Genomic DNA, 18,499 nt, shown 5'->3' with positions numbered 1-18,499 from the left:
AACAGAATTGCATAATGCTAAAATAAAGCAATTTAATCACGTGGAAATTCTTTCCATGATTTTTTTATGTTCATTTAAAGAGTTATTTTTTTGAGTGTATGTTCTTTTCCATCAGCTGCTCGGCCTCCACCTCCATGCCCCCCAACCCCAATCTTCCCCCAAAGAAGAGGATTCAGGCACTGGCTAGTACTCTTCATCAGTGGTGATGCAGTCAGCTTCTTTGGAGATTGTCCCCTCATCTTCTGGAGAGGAAGTTTCTTCATCTTGGGCAGATGACTTTTCTTCAAGGACAGATGACTGCTGCTGTCCTTGCTCTCTGACCAGATCATATAGGCAGTGCTTGAAGCAGTGATGACCTTCTTGCCATACAGCCAGAATAAATGATCTGGAAGCTGTTAGGCTTACTTACAGCAGTAGCTCTGTCTGCACCTGCAGAAACTCCAGGACACGTTTACAAACTGTGTTTGTTGTTGTTTGCGCTGCAGCTGCAGCTGCAGCTGCAGGTTTGAACTCTGTAAAATGTCCTGTGATTGGGGTTTTTTTGTTTTTGTTTTTAGAGTTAATATTTTGGGTATGGTATCTTTTTATGAAAAATACAAGAGTAAAACTGCTTTTAACATGTTCTTCAAAGCTGAGTTTGACTGGGAACCTCAAAGCTCAATATCCTGCATCCACAGAAATTCACTGCAGCCTATGTAATGTTTAATGTATCATTATTTATTCCAGTCTATCTTGCAAATACATGTTTGTGCTGCAATGTCATGCACAAACACAAACTATTAGATCCTTAAGATCAAACCTATGTCAAAATTGTTTCATTATTTTGGTCTATTGGAGTGTGGTAGGCCATCAAAGGCCGCTACTAGAAACTAGGAATGTTACATGAAATCGCTTGTTTGGCCAAAAATGGGTAAATGATGTAATTTGGTAAAAAAACATTAAAAACTACAATTTTCATGTGTTGAGTTTAGAATGAAAGCAATTTTACCTAAATTGCATGATATAGTGTATATGGTGTATAGTGAATATTATTGATATTATTAAGGAGCTGATGTTGAAAATTAAAAAATCTGAAAGAAATACACACCTTTGGGAAGTTTCATTCCACTTGCATTAACAGAACGAAAATGGTTGAAAAAAGAAAAGTGAAGTGGCCACAAATGGCCAGGATAGAGCCCAGAGGGTTAAGCAATATTTGCACATCAATAACATTGGCACACAAGAGGTTTAATTATTTATTGAATATTTATTGAGTATTTTAACAATTCGCAGGTAGCCTTTGTTCCAGGTCCTGCACAGCTGCTCCTCATCAAGAAATGTAGTGGTTGTCTGTGAGAAGGAAAGAATAGTCACTGGGAGCAAATAAGGTTTACCATTTAGGAGAACTTAGGCAAATGTGTCACATGTCTTTTCTGTGTCCTCTCCAGGGTGTTTGGGCAAATGTTAAGGTGTAAGGGTAAAGTGTAGAATATTTCATCTAAAATATTTAATTGTATGAAAATGGTCAAATGTATGTATATATTTATTTAATTAAATGTTGGTGTATTGTAGAATGTTGGTGGAAGGTTGGGATTTGGAGTTTGTGCTGTGAGAAGGCTTGACATGCCAGTAATTGTCATAGCCTCAGAGCTATATGGGCTAAATGCTTCCACCATACTGTACCATTCAACACAGCAACTTCAGTGACTACAGACAGCCTTTCCAAACTAACTTTCACGAGTCCTTCCTCCAAACTTTCAACATGTCTATCAGACTCCATTCTAACTAAACTGACCATGGATAGACTCGTCATTAATTCATTGTTCAATTTTAAATATGATTAATTTATAGCAGGACATGTACTCCATGCTGGCTGCTCCTAGTTAAAAAGCTTTTGCTTGAACCGGCTAAGCTTCAGTCAGAAATGGCACTAGTGAAGGCTACAAATGACTTTTGTGGGGTGATTAAGCTCTTCGGGCTGTGATGCTCTGTTCTCCATACAGCCAAAGACATGTTTTCTACCACAAGGTCTTCTTTGTGTTGTGCTTTTTAAAAACATAACTCTTGCACAGCTTTTAATTCCACTTTTCAGTTTTTATGCATGAGTTATTGTTTTTGTTCTTCTAGTTTCTGTATTGAATTTCATTCAGACTTAAACTTTTATTCTGTTTCATATTTCAATATTCTTTCTTTTATTTCATTTCATGTAGTGCTGCTTTTAATTCCACTATGATATGATGTCTATTGGCTGGTAGTTATGGGTCTGGTAATGCCATGGCTTTTGTGTGTAAAGCAGTATTCCTATATTTCTGGTATTAAGTAAAGGATCTGAGTACTCCCTGATGACGGTGGAAGAAAATGCTGTGGACACATTGCTCCAAAGTAGGCGTTCTGATTAGTTGAGATCTCATGTTATTAAGGCTATAGGATGAGATTTACACTATTTTCACACTGAAACTAATCAGTGAAACTAATGATTTATTATCTTTCTCACCAATTTATTCAACTGTTTCCTTAAATTCCACTCACAGAACACTTTGGTAAAAAGAAGTCCTGAAAACTGTTTGACTAAAGTGGATTCTGCCAGTGCCTCAGCAACAGAGAAATGAAGTAAAAGAAAAGGGCTGAGACAAGTTGGAACGTGTCCTAATGTACTCCTGCAGACCACGAAGTGTTTAGTTTAAATGCACCATAAAACAGTGTGTTATTGTTGGACTGCTGTTACCTTTTAAGTTAACACTTTGGTCTGTGTAGATATTTGTGTAGACTGTGTGAAGGTTTCCGAGCACAAGCCTGTATTCATAACAGGATGACAGAGAAATGAGATGGAAAAGTGGGAAAGCAGAGTGTGAATGAGCACGCCTGTCGGTCAAGAGCAACACATTGCATTCACATCCGTGTGAAAAACACTGAGCCATTCATCTCCAAGTTTTACTCTCTCTGTGTCTTTCACACACACACACACACACACACACACACACACACACACACACACACACACACACACACACACACACACACAGGCTCTGCTCTGAAAGCCACTTGTCCTTAGAGAGGAAAGAGGAGCTCGGTGGCTGCCTATGATGGGGGATGGAGGACTGATTGGGAGACTGGCTGGTAGGCAGTGCATGACTGGGGGAGGTGTGGGTAGGCGTGGAGCAGAGAACAACCTTCCCCCATCCCCAGTATGTTCATTACTACATACCCAAATATGTGACTCGCTGTCCAGTCTCATCTCTATTGTGACTGATGGGAACAAAAATTCAGAATATAAGTAGCTGAGAGAGAGAAAGAGAGAGTGAACTCCTACAGGCTTGAATCTTTTACATGAAAGAACATGCACTGTTTCCATCCTTACTTCTGCAACGGGTAAAACGTCACCTTTACTTTCTGCCTAGGGATAATTCCTCTTGTGCACCTGCCTACAAGAAAATGAAGATGTACACAACCCTTTACAGTAAACAACTGAGCTTTACCACAATTCTACCAAATTCGACTCGATTTAAGAAAGAAGAAGATGGTATTATCAACGATTTTCTGGAAATGTAAACCATGAACACTTAAACAACTGCAATTTTGCTGGTAAAAAGTATTCAAATTCAGTGAAGCACTGAATAAAAAACAGAAAAAGTAATAACCAATGTTCCCTCTAATTTTTCACGTGTCTGAGCGAACACACAAACTCCCTGAGCGGTCCCTTGGACCACTGTGAGAAACAGCAGGCATGTGCACTGTGGTCACGCCAGCATCCAAGCTACATGGTTTATTAAAATAATCTGATTACAGTATTTACATTTATGTTAGACTACTTTTAATTAACTGCTTTAGCCCACTTACAATGAAAATGTAAAAAAATCTTGTTCATGACCTGTGTAGCATGTTAACTAAATAAATAAATAAAAATAAATAAATATATATATATATATATATATATATATATATATATATATATATATATATATATATATATATATATATATATATATATATATATATATATATATGACCAATGTTGGGTAATTAATTATATAGTTACTTCTTCAAAAAAGTAACTGAGTTATGCAAACAAAGTTTTTTGCAGCTGTTTACCTAAAAATGCAGCCAAGGCGGTTTTATTAAATAAACATTTCAAACTATTTACAGAACAATCAGCTGTTCTGCATCAAATCTGATGCCACACAAATTATTTGTTCACTCCAAAAAATAATTTCTGTCCACTATGAGATGAAGGAGAACAACAGCCTGATACCTGCAGGCCTGACAGCAGCAGATGTATCACTGCTGTAACACCTGTAACACTCAGCAGTTGCCTCATTGTTCTGACACACACAACAACACTATTGACCACACTACACACTAACTACACACTAACTACACAAGATTTGCGCTAAACATCGCAAATCTCTCACATCTCAAAACACAGCTGTCACTCCTAAAACTTCCCCCCTTCCTAAACAACTAAAGGCCATGCTGCCATATCAGTTTTTGATTGGTCCACATGGTACATTTTTCCACCAATAGGAAAGGGTGGAGTTTTTTGGTTTTGTTTTTGCTCACAGGCTTTAGAGCGTTTTCCTTATAAAACGCTGTTTTTACCGTTTCTTCCCGCAGTAAATATAAACAGCGATAGTATTCAGGAAGAAAACCAAACATTGCAGATATTTTTATCATAACTCTGGTTTTGCGTGGCCGATCAACACAATTTAAAAACTGGTATAAAGTCCACACTTTTTCCGTCAATTGTTCCGTCTGTCCTGCTCACATCTCCAGTGGTTGTACACGTTGTCATTAACGTGGCTTCACTCCACATCAGCCGCTTTGCTCGCTAAAACACCGGTGTTGGCGCATAAAGACGCTGTCATAGCCTGTCAACGATGTGGATTAGCTGCGTATATATTGGCTGGACTATGGGATAAAGTGGCATCGTTCTAATCCCGTACGGGAGCAGCCAGTCACTTTCTGACTAACACTGCAAAACGGAACATTGGTAATAATCCCTTTGGATGGTGTGATCACAGACTATGTGTAAATGATGCACATAGTCAACATACCATGCTGCTGAATGTGAAGTCCTGCTTTAAAGTTACAACTTTAATGTTACAGTGTTGTACATTGTACACTGTCACAGTACATTAAAGCTAATGCTATGTCCTCATCAGACATGACTGACTGTAGTTTCACTCACCAAGAGTCAGAGGTGCAGCTCAGTAATTATAATCACTGAAGTGATGCCTAGCATTGAGCTTGGCTATAGCCATTGCTGTTGGCATTAACTCAGTTATGAGGCCAAACCCTTACTATTCCAGAGTTGAAGAAGGAAAGCAAAACTATTTTTGTACCAGACTGTAAACTTGTTTTTTTCTTAAGTAAAGTTAGAAATGTTAAAATAATAACTCAAGATTAGATTTTGTGATGGTCCTTGGCTTTGAGATTTATATCTGAAGTTTTGTTATTCAATGTTGTATTTGATTCCCGTTGTTGCTTCTCAGTGCTGACCTAAAACTCATTGTCAGGTATCAGGTTGATAAGGTGGACTTGTTGGTAATAGTGCAGCTGTATCTGGATAAATCATGTGCTGTATTTGAGTCTCAGTCCTCATGACGTCACACAGACTGCAAAGTGATTTCCATCAGAAAACTTGTCACTTATATTAAAAACATTTTCCTTCACCCTCCTCTCGCGGATCTGAATTGTTTTGCTATTTTCAGACAGAAACACATGCACTTACTTTTTCTTATTGTAGTTAGTAGGCCTACACCACCCTCTCCCTCATGTACTCTCTTTGGGTCTGCTTTTTGAGATACTAATTTACTGGGTATGAAGTGACCGGCTGGATCTTTGCATATAGATTATATCGTACTGTGAGTAAATCCCCCTGCCACTGGCATCACAATCATTTGTAGTAATTAAACCATATCTACCCCTCAACCCATAAAACTAAATGCATCTTTTTATTTTTCATATTTACCAGCTGGATATGTTCCAGTGTGAATCAATGAATCGAGGTCATAATGTTGATTTAGAGAGTGTATATACATTTATGGTTGTGTGATGTTCAACTATAGTCCATCAGCCCGTTGTTGAAAATTAAAATATATTTTAGCAGATTATGGTCTGAAGTGGAAAATGAAATTACAACACCGTGTACATGTAGCTTTGCCAGTTGTGTAGATCATTTTCATAAATGGTCCGTTGCTATGAATTATAGGACCACATTTTCCCCTCTCCTTTCATAAAGAACGGTATCCTGTGCTAACCGCTCTAAAGATGTTCTGGGGCAAGAAAATGTGAACTTAAGACTATTCCGCAAGTTTACATTGGCGATATTGTACCAGTAGATGGCGATGTCGCATACGAATTAGACACCGGTGTCGGTGGCGTGAGCTATTCCGATATTGTACCAATATTATTTATATTGTTCCAAGACAAATCAAATGTGAGTTCAGCTCGTGTTCTGGCCTTCAAATAAATAAAAATAAATAAAATAAAAGTGTCGATTAGTTCTTAAAAAATATTTGTCGTGAACAAGTTATTAAAGAGGCAGTGTTAGAAAGCTAGTTTATGTCGATGCTTTTTAAGGTAAGGAGTAAAATAATAACATTAATAACAATAATAACAACAATAATAATCATAATAATACATTTCAATTATTTTTCGGGCGGGCATGCGCAAGCGATATTTAACATACGTACGCGCTTCCGTAAAGCAGTGACAAAGATGGCAGTCGCCGGACAAGGTAAACCGACAGTTTACGTGCTATATTGTCGTGATTTGCAGTTAGAGCGAAAATGCCCAGCTTCCCATTTAGCACCAGAGTAGATGAACGGTTCCTAAGCGTATCGCTGTAGTGATATTTTGTTTGTAACTGGACTTTGGTGGCAAGAAAATGCTGTTACTAACGCTGGTTAGTTAGCTAAAGGACTCGCTAATTTGGCCCACGGTCCCTGAGCGTTACTCTGCCGCCTGCAACACCCACACTATATCGTTTTGTAATCATCGGGGGTCTCTCTAGTGAAAACAATCAAGTTTTCATCCCAGGTGGCATTTATAGGGTCTACTATGACGTTTTTGTGGTAATAGTTGAGGTGACGCCCGTAGCTAGCTTGATGTGTAGCTAGATGAGTATTTTGCTCGGCGCTAGCTGTAAGCTCAGTCACCGGAGACACAACATTCCGGAAGAAGCGCTTGAAAACACAGCGTTACAAACAAAATGAAGCAATTGTCTCTGTTTACTCAACGCGTCGAGCTTCTGTATTTGATTACATTTAATTTTATTCAGATCAGTGTAGTTTTGTTTCTCCTTCATTCTGGTTATGTTGTGTTGAAAAATTTGACCAGATTGATTGAAACTAAGCTAAGCAGTATAATTTATTTTTTTCCTTTCTAAAAGAAATCAGTGGGTTATCCTGCGTCGTGTCATGGCACAGAAGTCGCCTAATTGTCATTTGTTTTGTGTGTCTATGTTTGTAAAGGCGTCAAAGTTCCCCGCAGCTTTCGGCTGCTGGAGGAACTGGAGGAAGGTCAGAAGGGAGTTGGAGACGGTACAGTGAGCTGGGGCCTTGCAGATGATGACGACATGATGCTAACTCACTGGAATGGCATGATCATTGGCCCTGCCAAGGTGAGCCACGTCAAGCACCTGCTCTAACACTTCAGTATGTAATACTGATCTTCTTCAGTCGGCCACTGGGCTTTCTGCCTTGGAAGCTGACTAAAAGGGGGTTTCTTTTTAAACATCACAAGACAATAAAATGCAAACCACACGGTAAAGATTCTGTTTGACCATGTGGCTGTGCTGCTCACAAGCAGAGATTTCACGAGCCGATATGATTTGTTGAAGCTGTGTTTGTCACACCCTTGTGTCAGCAGGAAGATTATTAATTCAACAAGATATAATGTGCATGAAGGTGAGGCAGGAAAAAGTCAAATATTAGAAAAGCCAACTTTGAAAACCTTAACAAGTTGTAAGCCATACATGCAGCTTTACAGTGCCGTGTTTCTGTGTGGAGAGAAACAGCACTGTAAAGCTGGTACTTGGATGAGCCTTTTTTTTATTTTTTTATTTTATTAGAAGCCATATTCACACACACATTCCCGTAGCTCTTATTTCTAACTATCACACACTCACTCTCACTCCAGTGGATGCATTGGGGACAATTTGAAGTTTGGTAATGTTCGGTGTTGCCCAGGGAGACTGACATACAGCCAAGGAAGGAAACATTGATTTTCCAATTGGAGCATACTCAGCATCTCACTTATTCCAAACACAGTGGGTTGAGTTGATGCCAGAGAGCTCTATTTTGGTTTCATCTGACTACAGCACTTTCTCCCAAGCCTTCTCTCAATTATTTAGATGTTCAAAAGCGTCTTACCTTTGAAGGTCTTTTTCCCCAGTCCAACCTCGTGCAGCTCTATAATCTTGTCTCTGACATCCTTTAACAGCTTTTCGGTGTTGTCCATGATAGTGGAGAGGTTGGAATGGAAGTCATTGATTCTGTGGACAGGTGCGCTTTACAAACATCACGAGTTGGGTCCAAAAAAAGAGGTGAATGTGGAGCTGCCTAAAAAGTGTTACTCTCCTTACATTTCTATGTTAAAATGGCCATCTTTACAGCATACCTGTTTATAGCTGTGTTAAGCAGTGTTGACCACTGTATAAATTAGTATTTAGTATTTATTTATTTATTGTCATTGTCAAGAACAATGAAATTGCGTTTGGGGCTTCCATACAACCCAAAAAAAAGAAGAAAATAATAAATACCCCTTAAAACCCAAGTGTACATATTTAACCCAGTGTGACTCCAATGCAATAAGACAATCCTTAGCAATAATGTTCGTAGAAATTCAGACAAAGACCTGAGAAACATGACAAAATACAACAATGCAACCCATTCAATATTATTGTACTGTGAGATATGATATCAGATATGATAGTTATCTATTTAAGAAAGAGGGGGGGGGGGGGGGGCAGGAGGGGGAAGAGAATAAAGATATGATGCACCAATGCAGACCAGTTCATTGCTATTAAGAAGTTGGATATGGTTATTGTCCGTGAGAGGGGGGCAGAGAGTTCAGGAGCCTCACAGCCTGTGGATACAGGCTGTTGGCCAGTCTGGATGTTCTGGCCTGTATAGACCTGTACCTTCTCCCTGAGGGCAGCAGATGGAAAAGGTGGCGCGCAGGGTGATGTTGGTCCCGCAGGATACTGTGCACCCTCCTCAGACAGCGAGTGGGGAAGATATTACTGATCTCTGGCAGACTTGTTCCAATAATTCTGCCAGCTTCTTTCACCACCCGCTGGAGTGCTTGCTGATCGGCCTTGGTGCAGCTGGGGAACCACACTAGAAATCCATACGTCAGAACGCTGCTGATGGCACAGTTGTAGAAGTTCAACATCAGAGATCTGGGAATGTGTGCGCTCCGCAGTCTCCTCAGGTAGTAGAGGCGCTGTTGGGCCTTCCGTACAACTGAGGTGATATGGTTGCCCCAGGACAGGTCCTCGGTCACAGTTACCCCCAAGAATTTAAAACTGCTCACCCTCTCCACCGCCTCACTGCCAATGAAGAGAGGCAGATGGTTGTTATGACCCCTCTTCCGGAAATCTACAATGATTAGAGGTGGTTGTTTTGATTGACTGATGTCCTGACACAGGGAACTCGAGCTAATCGTGGTCTAGTAATTCACCTCTTGTAGTCCAACCTCTCGACTTTGTGTTGTTGTTGCCTTCTACAGCATTTTAAAGAAATTGTCTGACAAATAATAGAAGTCCATGCTTCAGTTTTGGTGAGTGATATTCCAGTATTTTATGTGATTTTACTAAATGGCACTAATTAGCAGAAATGTGTGTCTATGAGTGCAGTTTGCTAGCTGTAGCTGCTGAATTAGCACTCTAGCTGCTTGTCCACATATAGTCATTTCTGAAACAGTAGTTACCCAGTGAATGTTCCCTGAGTAACTGAGCCTCAGGTTTTGGAAACTCTGTGTGCTGAAAGTTGGAATACGCATTTTTATTTATTTATTTTTGTTATGAGCATTTGTTTTAGGGGCTTGTGCTGCCTTTGGTTGCACCTCCATGCTTTATTTTGCCCCCCAGAGAGGTGTGATGATGCATCACTTCAGTGTGTGGTTGACAATAACGAGAAGTCTGAACTAGTTAGCTTGCATTTTTTCCAGCACTGTTTATGGCAGCCTTGCTGGTTTACCACAGCATATTCAAATGTTGGTAAAGTGTGACTCCTGTGTGCCAAGTTTTTCTTTTCAGCGATTTCACCTCTACTGCTGATGGCTTATAGACAATGTAAACAAACATAAACTTTAAAAAGAGCTGCTGTCAGTGTTGAACCTTATTTGATTTCATCTATGTCTCTGCACCTTTATCAGCACGTCCTCACTAAAGCTTTGTAGTGACAGATTTAATATAAATGTTTATTTTTTGAGCCGAATTCTTTTATCAGGCTTTGTAAAGCATGCAATATGTTTTTTTTTTTCTTCTCACAGTAGTCTCACGGTTCAGAAAGAGAATAAAAAGTTAAATGGGCTCTAATGTCAGCAGTTGTTAATTCCAGAGAACTGGTGACAGTAGAGCTTATTAGAGTTTGTTAGACTTTGATTCTTTGAGCTAACCAGTCTTCTGTTCTTTTCATTGCAGACTGTCTATGAAGGCAGGATCTACAGTCTGAAAATAGACTGTGGATCCAAATACCCTGAGCATCCTCCTCATGTCCGCTTTGTGAACAAGATAAACCTAAGTGGTGTGAACAGCTCAAACGGTCTGGTAAGTATCCCTGCAGATATTCTTGACTGAGTTATAATATTCACTCACACGTTTTTCTTGGTAGGATTCTGAACTGTAAATGACTTGTGCAGTAAAAACATAATTAACCAACAAATAGTCTGCTCCTGGTTGTAGCTGCTGCTGCTGTAGGTATAACATATGGCTCGAGTCTCAGGAGTAGTAGGAAGTAGGTAGACTCAACAGTTTTCTGCTTTTGTGCTGCGCGGTTATGCAGTTCAATAAAATATTTCACTTCCAGTGAAATAAAATAATTATCATGTTGAATTCTGTTGCACAAAGGTGCTTATTCTGTCTTTCATTATAAAGCTAGCATGACTTTTAGCTTTTTAGAAGGGCTCCTGTGTCTCTACAGAGAACTCAAAAACTCACTCGCTGTTTAGTTTGAGCAGATGGAACTCGAGGAATTTCAGGGGAAAAAGTTGGAAAACTTGCATTTGTATCTCATTTGACTCTGGACTCTGCGGTCCAGGGTATAATTGGCAGTTTTTGAGTTCTTTTGATTTTACCTCTATATTCCACCTTTAAAACTGTTCACCTTGCCCTGTTTGGTATCATTCTTTTCAGCACAACCTCACGTCTGAATTTACACTTATGTTGTCATTTTGACATACTGCATTGACACAATTGATCAATCTAAAATCAGACAAAAAACATAAAATCCAGGTAGGAAAAAAGTTTTATTTTTTACTGTAACAACCACAAACATGTTTAACGAATCATTTTTATAACTTGAAATCCAAATGTAAATAGTAAATTTTAAAAACCTGTGCACACGTTTTGCAAACAACAGTTATTTGCAGCTATTTACCTGGTATTAAAAAAATAATAAAAATTATGATGGGGGAAAAATTATGAATGTTTATAAATGAACTTTTTGCAGATGCAGGCTTGATGAATCCTCAGTCTGAAACTGGGATTTGGACGTGACACGTAATAGACTACACGTTTGTCTATGACAACAACAACAGACGTTATTTATATAGCACATTTAAAAACCAGTGGTGTACCAAAGTGCTTAACATGCAAGAGGGTAAGATGAAGTAACAGGGGAGGATGAAGGCTATGTCAAAGTACCAACATGGTAGCAGGTTAAATGGCATTAAAAACACAGAAGCAAAAGAAATGCATATAAAAGCATAAAAGAACAATATATGTAAAGGATAAGACAGTCAAACATTTAAAAAAAAAAAAAAAGATTAAAAGTAGTTAAGAATAGACCGAAGATAGAAATAAGCATTTAACTAACAAACAATCATTAACTGGTAGAAAAGGCGAGGCTAAATAGGTGGGTTTTTAACTGCGATTTGAAGGATTGAATGGAATCAGACTCGCGGACAGCGATGGGGAGGTTATTCCATAGATCAGGTGCAGCCAAGGCAAACGCTCGGTCACCTCTAGTCTTCAGCCGGGATCTCGGCTGTACCAAAAGTGATTGGGAAGATGATCTTAGTACTCTAGCAGGGGTGTATAATCTAAGTAGCTCAATGAGGTAGCTTGGAGCTATATTATTAATAATTCAGAAGGTGAGCAACAGGATTTTGAATTGAATGCGATACTTAATGGGAAGCCAATGCAGGTCGGCAAGGACAGGAGTGATAGAGACACGGCGTCCACTACCAGTAAGGAGATGAGCGGCCGCATTCTGAACAATTTGCAGTCTATGGAGAAGAGTCGAGTTCAGACCAAAGTAAAGGGAGTGACCAGCAATAGCTTAGCGGAGGCCAACTGGAGCAAACAGTGGCATCTGCTCAGTGTGTACGCAGGGTTTCTGGAAGGAAAGTTCTTACACCCAAAAGCTTTCAAATGAGTGTTACAAGATTTTGGTACTAATTAAATTCAAGGAGGGAAGAGGGAGACTGAGTCTAGGTAAGATGTGTTGTCCACTCTGAAACACCACATGGGATCAAGCATTCGGTCGTGACACCAGTTTCTGTCTATAATTGTCTTTTCTATGTAGATTGAACCAAGGGTCATTGGTTACTTAATAAAAAGCACCTCCACCATCCTTCTGCTCATTTCCCTTCAGGTCGACCTAAAGGCTGTGTCATCACTGTCCCGGTGGAAGAATTCCTACAACATCCGGGCAGTGCTGCAGGAGCTCAGACAGCACATGATGATGAAAGAAAACAACAGGCTCTCCCAACCACCTGAGGGCCAGGTGTACAACAACTGAAGTTCCTGCTGCTGTTCATTACTCTCTGACACACACACACACACACACACACACACACACACACACACACACACACACGTGCATGCATGCATACTACACAAGACTCTCTGCTCCCACTTCCTCCTTCGGGAGCCTTCCATTGGACGGAGAGAGGGATGTGCAGGTGAACCCAGATTCCTGACCTGGTGCCCAATCATTCTTTGAGGTTCACAGTGCAGACCAGACATTGCAAAACAAGAATACTGTACATCTTACTATAATGTTATTTTTTATGATCTTTGTGTTCTACATCCAGATTGTAAAATGACTTGAGTGTACCAATTATGTGTGTTTTCTGGGCTTTTCACATGTGGTGACAGTTAGTCCCTGATGTATGGGTATCTTGAGCCACTTTTCCATTCAAAGTACTTTAGTTCCAACGAATATTTTCAAGGTTCCTTCTTACTGTTGGTAGCTTATCATTCCAGTGTCAAGATTAGAGAAATGTAATCCACGAATGACTTTACAGCTATGATGCTGTGACAAAACAAAGGACTACAACGACAGTGAGCATGTCTTGCTGCTGCTGTTCACTGTGATTTAACACACCGTCAGTGTCAGTGCATTGAGTAAATGTTGGAAAAGAAAAGCAGCAACAGCGGCAAATCATGTTCAAAATGTCTATAATGGATTGAATGAAAAAACAAACCACTTCTGTAACCCCAGCTATAATAGCGCTCTTCATTTTTGGGATGCCTCCATACTTGAAAGATTTCCCTGAAATAGAAATAAAAATCTACCCTTTGCTTCTGCGATATCCCGATGATGTGAATTTGAGGGGCCTTCCTTAAACAAGTGTATATCTGGTACACACAATTAAACTGCTACTAGACATTCGTATCTATCAGCAGGGTACTGCTGGCTCATCACTCGTGTTCTCAGGCTTGTCTTCTGTGTGCCATAGTGCTTTGTGATGGTAATTAATTATTAGCAGCCCGTGGGATGAGGGAAAGGAAGGGTGGGGCGGGGGGGTCGACGCTGTGGGTGGGGTGCTTCGGGTCCTTGTGCTTTCCGTGTTTGGCACTTTTCCGGGATCGTCACTGTACCGTGGAACAGGAGCAGCTGTGATTGTTTTGTTTTTCCCTCCCGTTTTGGGTTGTTCACTTTCTGGGCTGACCTGTGTACATTCCATGGAGTTGTCTGCTCTCATTCAGTGATCACCCACTGAACACAATGTACTTGGATGTTTATTTTATAACGGGTTGAATCTAATCAGGGTTATGGTGACCTGTTGCATGGTTTTATTTGAATTAAACATTATTACTTTTCCACAGGCTTGTGTCGTCATTGTCCAAATGGAAGGTTTTGAAGAAAAAAAAATGGTAAATTGAAAATAATGATTCACTATTTTGATTATGTGGTTCAAAAAGCCACAGATGGATGAAAATTGATCAGATTCATACTACTCATCCTGATGACATGAGCAAATAAAGAGGAATTATTGTTGTTCACCTAAACATTTGCACTGTGTACTAAAGCTTTAGAACATGGTTCTTCAAATGGTGTCTTTGGTCTGTTTGAAATTTCTCAGTTATCTTAAGTATGGCCATATTTTATAGGAGAACACCCCCATGGGTATGGTAAAAGAAGCACTCAGCTCACATAATCAACTCTCCTCCTCAGAACATTCTTTTCTTTTTTGAGTATTTTTTTAAATACACGAGGGGTGACAATACCTCCAGTGTATGCGTAGATTATGAATACTGGTGTGTGGTGAACAAATACCAAAGACGCCACGTCCCAGTGGCCCCCAGGATTACAGGCCCATGGCACTGACCTCTCCCACATCATGAAGACCCTGGAAAGGCTCATCCTGGACCAGCTGCGACCCATAGTAAGACCACATCTGGATCCCCTCCATTTCGCTTATCAGCCTCGTCTTGGAACTGAGGACGCCATCCTCTACCTGCTCAATCGTGTCTACACCCATCTGGACCAGCCCGCGAGCACTATGAGGGTCATGTTTTTTGACTTTTCTAGTGCTTTCAACACCATCAGGCCGACCCTCCTGGGTGATAAGTTAGCAGCGATGCAGGTGGATGCTTCTCTGGTGTCCTGGATTGTTGATTACCTGACAGGAAGACCACAATATGTACGTCTCCCACAGTGTGTGTCTGACAAGGTAATCAGCAACACAGGGGCACCACAGGGAACTGTCCTCTCCCCCTTCCTCTTCACCCTCTACACCACAGACTTCAGCCACTGCACAGAGACCTGCCATCTTCAGAAGTTTCCTGATGACTCTGCGGTGGTTGGATGCATCAGCAGTGATGATGAGACAGAGTACCGGGCTGTGGTCGACTCCTTTGTCACGTGGTGTGAGCAGAATCATCTGCAGCTCAACGTGGCAAAGACCAAGGAACTGATCGTGGACTTCAGGAAGACCAGGAAACACTTGACCCCTGTTTCAATTCAGGGGGTCAGTGTTGACATTGTGGAGGACTATAAATACCTTGGAGTACACATTGACAATAAACTGGACTGGGCTAAAAACACCACAGCACTTTACAGGAAGGGCCAGAGTCGTCTCTATTTTTTGAGGCGACTGAGGTCCTTCAACATCTGCCAGAAAATGCTGAGGATTTTCTATGAGTCTGTTGTGGCCAGTGCGATCCTCTATGCTGTTGCATGCTGGGGGAGCAGGCTGAGGGTCGCAGATGCCAACAGACTCAATAAACTGATCTGTAAGGCCAGCAATGTTGTGGGGATGGAGCTGGACTCCCTCAAGGTGGTGTCGGAGAGGCGGATGCTGTCCAAGTTAAAGACAATGTTGGATAACACCTCCCACCCACTCCATGACATGCTGGTCAGTCACAGGAGCACGTTCAGTGAGAGACTGAGATTACCCATGATGCACCACTGAACGACACAGGAAATCTTTCCTGCCTGAGGCCATCTCCCTGTACAACGCATCCACTTAACACACTGTTTGCTGCTACAACTACACATGTTTCTTTTTCAGCTATTTATTAATGAGTGACTTTATATATATATATATATATATATATATATATATATATATTAGGGGTGCAACGATATTCGTATCGATATTGAACCGTTCGATACAGTGCTTTCGGTTCGGTACGCATATGTATCGAACAATACAACATTTGTAATTTATTTGATCAACTTTCCTTCTGACGATGCTGTCTGTGTTGAGCGCTCAGTGAATCTGTGTTCGACTACTCCGCCTAGGCTGCACTGTCGAGCGCAGATCCACTGAGCGCTCAACACAGACAGCATAGTCAGGAGGAAGAGCGCAGGGCAAGCTAGCGAGACAGAAGTTAAGCTCTCCTTGCAAGATGGACCTCCCCCACTCTCATTCAGATCTGGCGTTTGGAATTATTTTGGTTTTCATGTGACGTATGACCCTGAAGGTAAGCGAGTCATGGACTAAAGTAAAACAGTATGTTGGATGTGCCATGCAATGCTTAATTACATTGGTGTGAACTAGTGTGTTAGCGCAGTTAGCTCGTTAACGTGTTGGCCGTCTAGCCCCATGCACGGGGCGATCGGCGGTAGCTCGTTAACGGAGATTTGCCGTGTTGTGGCGTTAAGGTCATATGACTGCACATTTACGCCGACATCATCCTAGTGCAAAGACCAAAACAACAAGCATGCTACTAACTTTAGCCGAGTCATTTAGACAGCTGTTAGCACGTGATTCTCCTTATGCTGCTGAGAATATAGCCCAGAAGAAGCGGATAGTATAGCTTTTATTTTGGAAAGAGACATTTCTCTGTAATAAACTCTCTTTTCCAAAGATGAGTGATTCCTCAATCAGATACAGGGCTTGCAAAATCGCTAGCCCGACGTCCCGGAGCTAGCGATCTTTCCAGTCGGGCTACAAAAATCTCTCTGCCCTGCCCGTCGGGCTATTGTAGGAAAAATATATGTCAATGCTTTTGCATTCTTTCAGAAATGTAGCTGGGTAATTATGTCATTGGCATCGGTGAGCCACTGTCAATATGTGACATATTGAAATCGCGTTTGAATTTGCGCTTGTTTTTTTGCTTTCACTTTGCAATGACAGCACTGATCTGTGAGTGATGATAATTTGTGCACCAATTCCTCTGACATCGTCTTATTAATCGTTAGCTTACTATGCAAACATGACAAGTGAAATCTCCTGCAGCAAGCTTAAACATGTGAGAGGTTGATCGCGCAGAGAATCGCTGAGCTTATGTGAGTCCGTGTGTAAAAGTAGCAGTATATATATTTTAGTTCTGCTGAGCCAAATAAGACAGGTCGGGGTGAAGAAGTGACAGCCAAAGAAAAGCTTACCACAAAACGGAGAAGTTATGACAAATCAGACTATAAGGCAAAAAGAAAGTGCAGCTTTATGGTTTCATGGACAAAAGAATTTCTGTGGCTGCAATATGACGAGCTAAATAACCAGGGCTGCACATAAGTGGTCCGCAGGTGCGCATTCGCTGTCAAAATAAAAAACGCGCACAAGGGTTAGGGTTAAATTTAAAAACTGTACTTTTGAGTTAAAATATATATTTATAATTTTAATAAATGACAAATTAAAAATGCTTGAACATTTTTTTGTATCGAAAAAATATCGAACCGTGACACCAAAGTATCGAACCGAACCGAACCGTGAATTTTGTGTATCGTTGCACCCCTAATATATTAGGGGTGCAACGCGATTTCAATATGTCACATATTGACAGTGGCTCACCGATGCCAATGACATAATTACCCAGCTACATTTCTGAAAGAATGCAAAAGCATTGACATATATTTTTCCTACAATAGCCCGACGGGCAGGGCAGAGAGATTTTTGTAGCCCGACTGGAAAGATCGCTAGCTCCGGGACGTCGGGCTAGCGATTTTGCAAGCCCTGTATCTGATTGAGGAATCACTCATCTTTGGAAAAGAGAGTTTATTACAGAGAAATGTCTCTTTCCAAAATAAAAGCTATACTATCCGCTTCTTCTGGGCTATATTCTCAGCAGCATAAGGAGAATCACGTGCTAACAGCTGTCTAAATGACTCGGCTAAAGTTAGTAGCATGCTTGTTGTTTTTGTCTTTGCACTAGGATGATGTCGGCGTAAATGTGCAGTCATATTCGTTGTGTTCCCACTAGTGCTTTCAGGTTAATCTCGTTGAAATGACCTTAACGCCACAACACAGCAAATCTCCGTTAACGAGCTACCGCCGATCGCCCCGTGCATGGGGCTAGACGGCCAACACGTTAACGAGCTAACTGCGCTAACACACTAGTTCCCACCCATGTAATTGAGCATTGCATGGCACATCCAACATACTGTTTTACTTTAGTCCATGACTCGCTTACCTTCAGGGTCATACGTCACATGAAAACCAAAATAATTCCAAACGCCAGATCTGAATGAGGGTGGGGGAGGTCCATCTTGCAAGGAGAGCTTAACTTCTGTCTCGCTAGCTTGCCCTGCGCTCTTCCTCCTGACTATGCTGTCTGTGTTGAGCGCTCAGTGGATCTGCGCTCGACAGTGCAGCCTAGGCGGAGTAGTCGAACACAGAT

The 18,499-nt window shown here is 40.9% G+C and overlaps 2 protein-coding genes across 2 annotated transcripts in view; both read left to right on the top strand.

Moving 5' to 3' along the window:
* LOC308401934 (uncharacterized protein) overlaps positions 1–18,499 on the top strand; it is a 565,304-nt gene that overhangs the window by 464,121 nt on the left and 82,684 nt on the right. The gene's annotated exons all lie outside the window — the stretch shown is intronic.
* ube2v1 (ubiquitin-conjugating enzyme E2 variant 1) lies at positions 6,648–14,257 on the top strand. Its single transcript, XM_080891633.1, has 4 exons — positions 6,648–6,715; positions 7,452–7,600; positions 10,628–10,753; positions 12,801–14,257. Exons 1-4 carry the CDS (start codon positions 6,697–6,699, stop codon positions 12,945–12,947), a joined length of 441 nt encoding a protein of 146 aa, XP_080747759.1. The 5' UTR covers positions 6,648–6,696; the 3' UTR covers positions 12,948–14,257.

Source organism: Rhamphochromis sp. 'chilingali' (genome assembly GCF_963969265.1).
Source record: "Rhamphochromis sp. 'chilingali' genome assembly, chromosome: 9".
NCBI classification, from domain to species: Eukaryota; Metazoa; Chordata; class Actinopteri; order Cichliformes; family Cichlidae; genus Rhamphochromis; species Rhamphochromis sp. 'chilingali'.
Note: the sequence above shows the minus strand (reverse complement) of the source record. Positions and strands in the feature narration are given on the sequence as shown.